This window comes from Octopus bimaculoides, chromosome 11 (genome assembly GCF_001194135.2).
Source record: "Octopus bimaculoides isolate UCB-OBI-ISO-001 chromosome 11, ASM119413v2, whole genome shotgun sequence".
Taxonomy (NCBI): Eukaryota; Metazoa; Mollusca; class Cephalopoda; order Octopoda; family Octopodidae; genus Octopus; species Octopus bimaculoides.
In genome coordinates this window covers 2,169,545-2,183,197 of record NC_068991.1, presented here as the reverse complement: position 1 = coordinate 2,183,197, position 13,653 = coordinate 2,169,545, and the positions used below count along the sequence as shown (strand labels likewise).

General features: G+C 38.4%; 2 protein-coding genes across 9 annotated transcripts in view; both read right to left on the bottom strand.

Annotated features, from left to right (window-relative positions):
• The window catches only part of LOC106876549 (3'(2'),5'-bisphosphate nucleotidase 1), a 14,852-nt gene extending 11,476 nt beyond the window's left edge, over positions 1-3,376 (bottom strand). Inside the window, exon 1 of one of the 2 annotated variants that reach the window (XM_052971435.1) lies at positions 3,068-3,376. In XM_052971435.1, the coding sequence (XP_052827395.1) occupies positions 3,068-3,193 (126 nt within the window). In that variant the 5' untranslated portion in view covers positions 3,194-3,376. The remainder of the gene's footprint in view (positions 1-3,067) is intronic. The other variant, XM_014925138.2, reaches the window with a different exon arrangement.
• Positions 3,377-5,194: 1,818 nt separating this feature from the next.
• Positions 5,195-13,653, bottom strand: part of LOC106876552 (ribokinase) — an 11,155-nt gene continuing 2,696 nt past the window's right edge. Inside the window, exons 1-8 of one of the 7 annotated variants that reach the window (XM_052971433.1) lie at positions 13,380-13,633; positions 10,387-10,519; positions 9,394-9,457; positions 9,194-9,256; positions 7,486-7,650; positions 6,750-6,841; positions 5,953-6,141; positions 5,195-5,585 (exon numbers count right to left, since the gene is read on the bottom strand). In XM_052971433.1, coding sequence (XP_052827393.1) covers positions 5,409-5,585; positions 5,953-6,141; positions 6,750-6,841; positions 7,486-7,650; positions 9,194-9,256; positions 9,394-9,457; positions 10,387-10,519; positions 13,380-13,429 — 933 coding nt within the window. In that variant the 5' untranslated portion in view covers positions 13,430-13,633 and the 3' untranslated portion in view covers positions 5,195-5,408. Of the gene's footprint in view, positions 5,586-5,952; positions 6,142-6,749; positions 6,842-7,485; positions 7,651-9,193; positions 9,257-9,393; positions 9,458-10,386; positions 10,520-10,901; positions 11,705-11,758; positions 12,153-12,404; positions 12,697-12,732; positions 13,002-13,379; positions 13,635-13,653 lie in introns of those variants that run through there. The other 6 variants (XM_014925145.2, XM_014925143.2, XM_014925144.2 and 3 more) reach the window with 6 other exon arrangements.

Genomic DNA, 13,653 nt, shown 5'->3' with positions numbered 1-13,653 from the left:
AGTTTGTTTATGTCCCCATAGTGGTTCACCAAAAGAGACAGATGGAAAAAGTACCAAATTTCCAAACTTAGAAGAAACAAGTCCTGGGGGTTGATCTATCTGATTAAAAACCCTTTGAGGCAATGCCCCAGCATGGCCAAAGTCAAATGACTGAAGATGAAAAATAAATTGTGATAAAAGATAAAAAATGAACTGTGAACTTCTTGACAAAGAGGAAATGATTAAATGTAAATGGATTCACTAACGAGCTGTTGATAGACATTCTGTAAATAGAGGAACAGTGATATGGGAATATCTGTGCAATCGGAATGATGAGAGGCTGCACTAAAGGTGAAGTGGAGTCCCAGTTAGACTTAGGATAAAATTTACAGTTTTCTCATTAACAATCAGCAAATGATTAGAGATAAGAAATGAGATGGATGTCGAGGATATCAGTTGAGAGTAAAAGGAAGTGAAGAAAATAGGAGACCATGGAAGATTGATGGAAGAGCAGGTGTCAGAAATGAGCCTCACTTCTGCTGAGATGGATGGGTCTTCTCAGGTACAGCATAAGCCATTCATCTCACCCCACCCCTGTCATCTCCTCTGAGAGGCTCAACATCTTGAGGTCAGTCTTCACCACATTGTCCTACGTCTTCCTAAGTCTACATCTTCCACATGTTCCTTCCACTTTTAGTGAATGGCGTTTCTTTATACAGCTTTCCTCATCCAACCCCATCACATGACCAGCACAGTCTTCTCCCTTGCACACCTGATGCCTTTTATGCCCAATTTTTCTTTAAAGCACTTTGTTGTGCATGCTTACTAATACTGCACATCTGTTGGAACATTTGTTTCAAGTGTTTGCATGCTCTCCACATTCACAGTCTCATGTTCCAAAGCCATGTAGCATTGCTGTGTGTACATCATACAATCTACCTTTCTTTCTGTGGAGAGGCCTTTTGTCACCAATAGAAGCTAAACTTCTCTGAACTTTCTCCAGTAACTACAATTTCAGAGCATCCGCCTCCACTGCTAATGAGGTCACCTAGATAACAGAAATTATCTCCTACTTCTAAGAAGTCTCCTAGATATTTCAGAACATCTATTTCCTGTGTGTTCTTATTATTAACTGCTCCTGCACATCTGCCACATACACATTCTACTTTCTGTCTATCTCTACCTGTGATTCTACTGCACCTGTTATGTATCCATGCATGGATGCATGTATGTATGTAAAACTGCTCTGTCTCACTGAGTGTGCTTTTTTCTATCTTTTGGACAATATATATATATATACATACATGTAATTTAAATAATCTGAAATGTATGTGTAGTGTGTAGATGTAACGCTTCAAGGTTCTCGCATCGGAGTAACCAGTAAACATCGAAGAATCAACACCTAAAAGGAAGAAATATTATTTACATATGTTTATTCGTTTGCCCGACAGGTTGTTAGAGTCAGTAGCAATTCTAGTGATAGTGACAAGGATGGCTCGTTGGTTAGTGGTTGATAGTGTAGAAAAACGTCTCTTAGTAGAGAATGAATGAGTAAGGAATGCACGGTGCTGACTAGAAAGGCGTCCGAGGAAAGTGCTGCTCTTGGTCGTGGCTGACGTAAAAGAGCGTGCCGTATGTTTTTAGAAAATTTCATTACAAAGCATCCAAATGCAAGAAAGTTATGAGAAAACAAAGTCGATGGGGCACAATTCAGTAGTTATGCCTGGTGTTTCATTGAGGTCATTCGAATATATTAGTTGATATGGATGAAACGACAAACTAAAAACGAGAGAAAATATATCGGACTCTCTCTCATTCACTTGGTTATCAGCAGGAAAAAATATGAAACAGGATTTACGGATGAAACTAAATGTCACTTCAGTTTCATGCATCAGTAAATGGTGATTGTGTGAGCTTCATGTTTTTCCAACATATAATAAAATCGCTGTTTTAACTTTCATATTTGCAGCGTCGCATTTATGTAATCATTATCAGAAAATAGAAGCTTTTCATTAATTGGGTGGGGCAAAACGAGTTCTTTTACTTTTGGAGACAGGAAATATTTTGCATCGCAGAATATTGTGAGAACAAGGATACACAACTCCATCAACACACACATAAATACATACACACGTACACACACACGCAGATACATGCACACATACACGTACAGATGTGTACGCACACACACACACATAGATACATACACACAAACTTACGCAAATACATACGTACGTATGTATACATACAAATATACAAACACACACACATATATATATACATATACATACACACGAACCTACAAGCGCGCACACACACACGTATGTATATGCACAAACATATACAAACGCACACACACACATATATATATATATATACAAACGTGCACACACATATATACAAACGCGCGAGCACACAACGTATGTATATATATGCACAAACACATAGAAACGCACACATATATACAAACGCACACGCATATACATACACACACACACTAGTACCTACAAGCGCACACATATACATACACAGGTACACATATATAATTCTAATACACACACACACACCGTCAAATATCTATACACCCACTTTTAGATATGTCAACAAAACCTAAATAAAACCGGCTTGAGCGGAAAATATTTTAATATTTCCCAATTATTTTTTTCTCCCAATAATTCTAAATTTAATTCGAGAATGTTTCCAAACATTGCAATTGTACAGCAAAGTTTCACTGTATAAATTTTCATTTAAAAGAAACATTAAATGGACAAGAATTATTATAATTATCATTATCGTTATTATAATTATTATTCTGTTGGAGAAAATATTGATAAAATGGCGAACTGTGATAAAATTTACTTTTGTCAACAACTTGTGACAAGGAAGACGATAAGGTGAGATTAGGAACAGCAATATTAATAGGGGCACATGGGCTATGAATTAGAGGGGAGGGGCCTTGGTCTATTGCAAAGACAAAAGATAAAGTTGGTGGAATTTGAACTCGGAACAAATACTGCAAAACATATTCCGACGCTCTGTTACTTACTGTCCTATGTCACAAATAACATGAAAGAAGAATGCGACTTACTTTGTCCTTGATACGAAGATCGCCGGTTTTCAAGATTTCTCTGATTGTGTTTCCAGCCCGGAGTGAAGCAGTGACGGAAGCTGACATCAAACGGATTAACAACGGGGCTTTGGTAGACACTGCCATGGAGATAGGTGGAGTAAGGTGTTAGGTTAAAGAGATTAAGAGAGACAGGAGAAATTAGGGACACAAGTTCCGACCACTAACGTTGAAACACCTCTGAACTCATTCGACGAACGTCAAAGAAACGAAAATGAGCGACGACGGGTTTTCACGTTTCATAAGTTAAACAGGATTATCTCCCTTTAATTCTAATTTGCGCATCTCTCTCGCAGAGACACACATACATACATACACACACACACACACACACAGATATTGCGCGCGTGAGCGTTTCCGTCATTAGCCCGCGGCCATGTGAAGAAGCCGTGTATTTATCTCTTCCGCAAAGATATCTGTTGCTGTCTTTCTACCATATTTTCATATCCCTCATTTGAAGGGGTCTTGTATTGAAAGTACTTGGGGACAAATGGAAAACTAGCATCTATTATACTCCTTAAAGTGGTTGGCAATAGGAGGGACAACAAGCTGTAGAAACTATGCTGATGAAGACATTTGAGCTTGGCCACTTGCACGTTAATTTCATGAGCAGGCTGTTCCGTTGATCGGATCAACTGGAACCCTTGCTGTCATAACTGACGGAGTGCCGTAGTATCATATATATAGTTGAAACTGAAAGAAGCCCGTCGTATATATATATATATATATATATATATATATATATATATAGGGAGAATTCACAAAAAAAAAACAATAACAGACGAAGACAGGTGGTGTAGAAAACACCACATATATATGTTTGTGTCTGTATTTGTCCCCCCAACATCACTTGACAACCGATGCTGGTGTGTTTACGTCCCTGTAAACTAGCGGTTCGGCAAGAAGTGACCGATAGTGTAAGTATTAGGCTTAAAAAGAATAAGTCCTGGGGTCGATTTGTTCGACTAAAGGCGGTGCTTTAGCATGGCCACAGTCAAATGACTGAAACAAATGAAATAATAAAAGAAAAGCATATGTACACGTATATTTTCCATTGTTTTCTCAGAATATTCTAAATTCAGTCGATTTCTTTCTAATTTTCTTAATTCTTTTCTGTTAACAAATGACCATTCCAGGAAAGCATTTAGATTGGAGTGATCTCCCTTCCTTTATAAACCGAAAACTTGTGGCTGCGTTTTACGGGAGAAATTTTATATTAGACATCTACACATCTTGAGGAATAAATCAACGCATTCATATATACACTCGCCTCTTTTTAATAGTTATATAAGTACGATAGCCTATTAACACATACACCCATATCATAAACGGTTCTGATGAATGAACATACAGACATACGTTTACAAAATAGCACAGCTCCCATGACTTATGGAAACGTTATTTTTTTCGCAATCGGAATCGTCGAAGCATGGAATAAATTACCCACATCAGTCGTCAGCTTTCAGGACAGAGTATCCTTAAAAAATTCCACGCTTCCTTTAATTCACCAACACTACTCCTGACGCAGCTCTTGCCTTTTTGTTATATTTTTACAGTTCACTTTTCTGTCTTAATTCTGCGTACTGTCCATGCACTTTGAGCTTTCACTGTCGTCTTTCTTTCCTAGATCGATATGTCTGCACTCTGTTCCCTCTTTTTACCTCTTCTAACGAGTTGCAGTGCACCTGAACACTGTGTACAATAATAACGACATTTTATCCGTCTTTACGTTCGGAGTTTAAGTTCCACCAGTCGACTTTGCCTTTCGTCTTTTTGGCACCGATAAAATAAGTACCAGTTGAACACTGGGGTCGATGTAATCAGTTCCAATGCCAACAACATCAACATCAACAACGATGGAAAGAAAGAAAGAAAAAAAGAAGGAAAGGCAGAGTGAAACAGCGAAATAATGAATGGATATCTGTCAACTTTCTATGTTATGGAGAGAGAATAGAGATCAAAGAACAACATCAAAAGATCTGGGGGTCAATCTAATCAACTGTCCCTGCCCCCACCAAATTTCGGGCCTTGTGCCTAGAATAGAAAAGTATTTAATAGGGCTGTTTTGACTGTGAGTAGAGAGATAGATGTGTGTGAAAGTATTTCATCTTTATTATTAAAAGTTGCTACATGATAACACACCCTTGTTTCCACTGTAACAAGGAAAAAAAAAAAACAGTTCTAATTTCTCAGTCAATCCATTCTTACATGAAGGTCACCGGCATATTCAATATGTATTGCTTTTGGGAACATTTCTTGGTTGTAAAAATATAAACCATGTTGTGTGATAAAGAGATTTTCTTCAGGCAAAGAGATCAGCCGACAGGGCTTCCTTGCTCGGGAAACTTGTCTGGGTCCCAGGTTTCTGGACACTGATTGAGGCTATTTTACTGGACCGACGAATCATCTCATGGAGGTCAAGGTGGGGATGGCAGGAGAGATAATATGCAAAACTGCCAATGAAAACATCACCAGCACCCTAGAGAGAAAAAAAAAAAGACTGGTCAGTCAAAAGTTAAAATTTGATAAAAATGAAGAATTTGGAAAATAATTCAAAGAAATTAAGAAAATGTAACAGAATCATCATCATCATCACCATTTAATATCCACTTTTCCATGCTTGCATGGGTCAGATGGAATTTGTTGAGACAGATTATCTCCAGCTGGATGCTCTTCCTGTTACAAACCCTCACTTGTTTTCAAACAAGGTTTATACTTTCCATGGAAAACTGCAAACAACATCATGTGCTCATTTACAGCCATCATATAATGTCAAGACACACACACACACACACAAAGACTGACCATCAATGGATTTGAATGGAAGTCTTCTGAGCTCTGCTTACCGTACTGTCCACAGCTGTCACCTCACAGGAAGGCACATTAATCACTTCCGAGGTCCCTTTGCTGCCATATACAGAACCAAGGGCACCAAGTGTGATTATAACGTTGGAACAGCCCCGTTCCAAGAATAATGGCACGGCTGCTTTGGCATCATTCACAGACTTGATTGGTTTGTTAATGAGTAGTTCAGCCTGTTTGATGAAAAAGTCAGAGTATATGAGAGAGGGAGAAGGAGGGAAGGGGGCAGAGAAAGAGAAAGAGAGAGAGGGGAAGAGGGCAGAGAAAGAGATTAGTAAGTAAAATCTCTAAGTTTAATCTCCTACGACATCTATTCTTTTCTACTCTAGGCACATGAGAAGCCCAAAAGTTTGGGGGAGGGGGCTACTTGATTAGATCGACCCAGTACGCAACTGGTACTTAATTTATCCTCCTCCCCAAAACTTCAGGCCTTGTGCCTATAGTAGAAAGGATCATTATTATTATTATTATTATCATAATTATTGTTAATTAAGATGGCAAGCTGGTACAATCGGTAGCGTGCTGGACGAAATGCTTAGCGGTATTTCGCCTGTCGCTACGTTCTGAGTTCAAATTCCAATGAGGTTGACTGTGCCTTTTATCCTTTTGGGGGGGTCGATAAAATAATTACCAGTTGGAAACTGAGGTCAGTGTAATCGACTCACCCCCTCCCCCAAAACTGTTACCCTTGTGGCAAAATGTGAAACCATCATCATCATCATTATTATTACTATTATTATTATTATTATTATTATTATTACATAGTTTATTTGTTTTTTACCTCAGTTTCATTAGGACAAAAGTAATCAGCCAATTTGTAGAAGTCTGGGTCCAGTTGAGGTCGAGCAGGGGCTGGATTGAGGACAGTTGTCACTGCAAAATTGGTGAAAAAGGGCCATTTTAGAAACACAAGGTAATGGTGATGGTGGCGGCAGTTAAAGGGATAAACACTGTGCTGTGTATGTCTATATGTGTGTTTGAACAGGAAAGTATGTGTTGAGGATATATGTGTGTGTTATTTTACACATGTATATATGTATGTATCTCAGTTAGTGTATATATGTACCTGCAAGTCCTGTGTGTGTCAGTGTGTTTTTCTTGTGTAGATGTGCAGTTGTGTATCTGAAAATACATATGTGTGACATTTGACCCTCTTTCTCTTCATGTAGACATCTAACTCTCTCTCTCTCTCTTACTTTATATAGATAACTCACTGTCTCTCTCTTGATGTTGGCCAGGCATGAGCAACCTTTTTCAAGGAGTGAGCCACATGAGATACGGCTCATCATCAGGTGGGCCGCACAACTAAAAGAAAATCCATTTATCATTAGATGTGCCATGCAGAAAGTGCCATGGGCTGCAGTTTTCCCATGACTGATGTAGATATTTGATTCTTTCTTGCTCTCTCTGTCTCTGTCTGTCTGTCTCTCTCTCTCAGTAGTGATGGTCGTGGCGACCATGATGGCAGAGGAGGAGGAGGAGGAGGACAAGAAGAAGAAGACTGTACCATGCCTCACCTTTCTGTCTCTTAGCCAATTTGAGAGCCTTCAAGGCTGTTGTTGGTGGTGTTTCCAGTTGGGTCAGAAGAACCTTACTGGTGCTGATAACATGAATGCTTGCCTCCACATCCTCGTCAGTTAACTTCTCATTAGCCCCAGAGACAATGACAATATTATTTTGACCTGAACAATAAAAAATACAAAAAAACAGAAAGAAATCAAAATAAATAAGGATAACAAAAAAATACATTATTTAAACAAAATATGAGGATGTCATCATGATCATGACGACAATGATGATCATTATCATCATCATCATCATCATCATCATCATCATCATCATCATTCTTAACATGCATCTAGCCACCTAACCATCTTCCCCACTCCCACAAACAGACATCAAAGTTGCTCCAGCTGTGGCTTTGCCATTTCGATACCTGAGAGTTCATTTGTTTCAAAACCTGTTTATCAGGGCGGAAGAGATTGCAGGTGTGTTTGGCAATAGAAGGAATAACAAATGGGATGCCCAGGTGTTGTATAAAGTTGTACAACCCATGGAGGGAGCCTCTGTGTAGTCACTGAAGTTGCTAGAAATAGCAGCTGAATCTTGTGTATCGGGTCAGGTCAGGGAGCATGTGCTTCTGCAGTGCATTGCTGCATTCACCCTTCGTTGGTATGTTCCTGGGTCCTTCCGGGTGACCTGTTGAGCAGAGTCCCAGGCAGTTCCAACCTCCACGAGATACCTCCTCATCTGCTGTGACCCTGTGGCATGTGGTTGATGAACGCAAGCTGTCAACCCAGCCGGATCCCCAGTGAAGAGAGACCAGGGTAACCAGGGACCAACTCGGAAAAAATCAAGCAGCAGGGCCAAACAGTCTGAGCTGGAACTTGCAAATAATTGGACTGAAATTGTTGTAGAAAGCACTCCAGCGTCCCTCCAGTCACACACACTACAGACTGAAAACTAGATGATGCTTAGAGCATTCTTAACTGATAAAAAAGAGGCTGATCCATGGCTGGATGCAGAGAAAACTGCAGTCAACAGAGACCAGTGGCAGCAGTTTGCTGCCTGATGTGTTGAAGAGCACAAGAGGTAAAAAGAGAACGATACAGTGACAATAATCTGTGTGACAAACACACAGCTTTAGAATGGACTCCGACTGAAGCTATATTATCATCTGATGGATTAAAATTTGAAGATGGGACTGCAATGTTGCCGTGTCAGTCACCTCAAAGATGTAGAGAGATCTGCTGCCTCACTTCATTCATGTCTATCTCCTTTTGATCACACACACGCATGGATTGAAGCTATATCACAAGCGCCTGTCATGACATTCATCGCTGTAATCAAAATTGTGTCTCTAAAACATATCTTTTTAAAATTTTTATTGACGTATGTGATCAAAACTGTGGCACTAATCATCATTGTTTAACATCCGCTTTCCATGCTGGCATGGGTTGGACGATTTGACTAAGGGCTGGCAAACCAGATGGCTGCACCAGACTCCAATCTGATTTGACAGTGTTTCTACAGCTGGATGCCCTTCCTAACGCCAACCACTCAGAGAGTGCAGTGGGTGCTTTTACGTGCCACCGGCACAAAGACCAGTTAGGCAGTACTGGGCCTCCAAAACTTCATTTACTATGACTGAAGTTATATCACTAAGACACATCCTATATTTTATTTACTATGATCAAAGTTATAATGACTAAGATACATCCTTACCTTTATCATTGACTGTGATAGACGCTATACCAGTGTTTGATTGTTCAGTCACTTTGACATGATCTGCAACGAGAGAAATATCGAGACTCTAACACCATCATCAAACTTCCCCTCTTTCTCTTCTTCTTCATCATGTGTGTGTGTGTGTGTGATGGCAGCAACAGGTGTAATAATGTGTGAATAATTAAAAGTGATCATACCTGTATTAATTGAATATTTATGGAAATGGTCCAGATAGTTGGTCCCAAACTGGTCTGTACCAACCTGAGTGGGTAGAAAAGTTTACAAATTTCAGTATTACAGGACATTAATGAGAGAGTATGGGTGGGGTGGGGGTTAGTATTAGGGGATGGTGTGTGGAATGGTCATGGCCGGGAATGCTTTTGATCATAAATGCTGCTTGAACAGGACTGTTGCTGGGGGTTAAACAACTCTAACAACACTACACACATGATGATGATGATGATGATGTGTGTACTGTTGTTGAGGTTTGTTTCTATCACAATAGGATAAACATATTTACATATATGATATTAACATATTATTACATACATATATATACACAGAAACAATAACTGATGCACACACAGACATACACAAAGTAAAAACCAACCTCAACACATACACACACACACACCACCACCACAACAACAAACAAATACACTCACCCATTATTTGACTGCCAATCAAGCCATGACCTTTCCAACTTCCTGTCTGAGATATAATATCCAAAATTATTTTATCATCTGATGGATTAAAATTTGAAAATGGGACTGCAATGTTGCCATGTCAGTCACCTCAAAGATGGAGAGAGATCTGCTGCCTCACTTCACACACACACACACAAATACACTACATTCATGTCTACCTCCTTTTGCTCACACACACACTGCACTGTTCTCTGCACAATACCCTCCTTTTTCCCTTCCATCTTTCCACCCTGGGAGACCCTAATCAAACCCTATTTCCTTTCTCTTTCAATAATGGTTTTTCTTACTCTCCTGTCAAAGTCCTGCTGTCCAAAATGTCACACACAGACTCCCCCCCCCCTCTCTTTCTCAGTATAAAACTAATAACTATAAAACCTTGGACTTATGTTTGTTATTTTATTCTTCCTTTTCTTTTATTCTTGAACCTTTTTGACCAAGAAGCAAAAACAGAGAACATCAAAAGAAAAGTGAATATTTATTTACCCTGCCAACCATTGCTGTTTTGGCTCCTAACATGCTTGCCATCACACATTGGTTGGCACCTTTACCGCCAAAACCTTTTTGGAACTTACTGCCATGGACCGTCTCACCTGGTTTGGGGAATTCTGGACAATAGCTGTGGAAGAGAATTTAATAATCACTGAATAACAATGTATTGCTGTATTTGTACTAACGAACTATATATACAGGGTTGGCCAAAAGTCACCTGACAGTAAATCAAAACCCATTTAATTCCAAGATTAAAACAAAAAATTATTTTATATGAGACTTTGTTAATAAATAGACAAATGTTGAATAAAAGACAAAAAAAACGGTGATTTTAACTCACAGCATTTAATTATTAAACATTCAAAATTGTAATGAATAAATAAAATTGAATATTAAATATTTATGGACTTTTGATTTCCTGTCGGGTGACTTTTGGCCAATCCTCAGATACTGGTTCTGAGTATTAATTTCGACCCCATTTGGTTGACATAATTTTCATTTGCATTAACCTTCAATTCCTTCTTCCTGTTCTTGAATTCCTTGGCTTTGCCTGATTCCCTTATTCCACACAACCCACAATGAAGGTCCCCACAGTTTGTTACGTGCATTATTTCTTCTTCTCAAGTGAATTTTGCTTTTGTTAGGTGTCTTTTAAGGTTTGGTGCTGGTCTGTGGCCCTTGATAATTTGTGATTAATTCAGTTGTTAGTACATTACACAATATGCTTAATGGTATTTCTTCAGGAACTTTATGCTTGGAGTTCAGATCCTGCTGAGGTTAACTTTGCCATCTATTCTTATATGGTTGATAAACTAATTACCAGTTGAGCTGTGGGGTTGATGAAATTGGCTAACCCCCTAAAAAATATCATTGGCTTTGTCTCAAAATTTAAAACCATTATTATTATTATTATTGTTACCAAGAAGTTTGTGGCTGGCAGAATTAGAAGAATACCTTATGGTATTTACTATTGACCATTTACCATTTGATTTTCAATCCCTCCACTCACAACTTTACCTGTCCTCAGATTTTGTTGCTATTTCTAGCAGATTGACTGAATACATCATTAGTCTGTGTGTGTGGCTTTGTATGATAAAGAGTAGAAGGGTAATCCAATGCTTTGATGGTTGTCCTTTTGTGTATGAGTGTGTGTGTGTGTGAGATAGAAAGAGAGAAGTTTAGGGACTTCATGGTATAATTTTAATCACTACCACCACCACCACAAGTTGCCTTGAATTTTGTTATTTTGGCTCTAATTATTGTGGTTAACTATCCTAATTACTGCTGTTAATTATATAATAATCAACACACACACACACACATTGTAAAGAACTCAATGAACAAGTTTGCTTAATCATTGCCTCACCTCCAATCTTTAACGAGACAGCTATGTACCTAATCACCATAGACTATGAGCATAACCACCTATTGTCTCTTATAAATGGTGGTGGAACTGGTGAGTGTAGTGACGATGGTGAAGGTGGAGGTTATGGTGATGGTGGTGGTGATAATGGTAGTATTGTAGCAGCAGTGTGATGGTAGTGGTGTGATGGTGTTGGAGATTTGATATTGGAAGTGGTAGAGAGTAATTTTGATTGATTGATAGAGAGAGGGAGGTTGTTGGGATGGCAGAAGTGGTAGTAATTGTGGTTGGTGGTGTTGGTATTGCTGTAGTGGTTGATGTTGTAGTACTGTTAGTAGAGGGGGTCCTAGCATGGCTGCAGCCTGAGAAAACAAGTCAAAGATAAAAGATTATCAGAGTGATATTCCTTGTCTTCCATCATTTAAATCTGTCATTAGCATAATGATTTTTTTTCCGTCTTAACCAGGGGTGTGTAACAGGCAGCCCACGGGCCACAACCTGGCCTGCCGGGTCAGTTAGTGTGGCCCTCACTAACCACTTTGAACGTAGACATTTATTTCCTTTTACTTCACGTTCTTTCAACTTGTTGAATTTATTTCTGTATTTATGAAACTGTATTTTTTTATGTAACGGTCAAAAGAATACGAACCCGTATCTTCAACATACATGCACGCATAAAACGCATGTTCAGCATCTTGGTGTGTATATTTCATCATAACATTTATGCAGCCTGAATTAAGATTTATGCATGGTGATGAATACTTATGATTAAGTTATAAGTGACGAGATTATCATCATAGCTTTTAATTAAGAAGTAATAATATTTGTTATACCTTACAATCGAAAACATTATAAACAAGATAAGGTACCCGCCCCCCGACCGACACATAAAAATGGTAACTGGCCCTAATTGTTGTTCGAAAGTGGCACACCCCTACTTTTTACTATTAATATATAATTTTGATCAATTAAACTACCCGTCTGTCGTGCAGAAGCCGTCACCAAGTAATTTCCCTCTCTCCAGTTACTCTCAACATCACTTTAAGTCGATCCTCACCGCAGTGATACGTAGAGGAAGACGTGCTTCGGTTTAATGTTATCAGCGTTCACTAAAACAATACCGTCGTTCTAAGATAACTGGAATAATAGAATACGATATAGAGATCTCACAAAATAAACATGAACTAGACTCAGTGTCGTCTTAACTGGTTCTGATCTATGCATGTTGGTAAATAAATTCTATAGGGTCTAGTGCATTAATTTACCCGGGAGCCCATAATGCTTCTGAGATGGTTCTGACCAGACTAAGAATAAAATGTAAACAGGAACTAGAATAACAAAGTATAATATAAATAGGAACCGTAGAATAATAGAATAAAACTTAAAATCCCAATGTGTGTGTGTGTGTGTGTGTGTGTATAAACGTATGCAGTGGGGGGAAATAAATATTCGTACATGTCAAAATTCTTTATTTAATTCCTAATGAACATAAATGGGATATACCAATACTATATTTGCATACACATGCATAAACTAAGAATATACAAAAGAAATTAATAAATTATAGTAACTAAGAAATTTATATACAATTATAAATATTTAGGGGTGGAAAAAGTATTCGTACAGAACATAAATAACTGATAATTCTGATTTAATACTCCGTAGCATAACCATTATTCAGTTCCACTTCAACCAATCTCTTCTTGTAGTTCTTAATCAATGACTCGCATGTTTCTTTAGGAATTTTTTCCCATTCTTCTTGACAAAATTTCTTCAAATCTGGAATGCACGTTGGGGCTCTTGAATGAATTTTAATTTTCAAATAAAGCCACAAATTTTCAATGGGGTTCAAGTCAGGTGACTGGCTTGGCCATTCTAATAATTTTATATTGTGATCG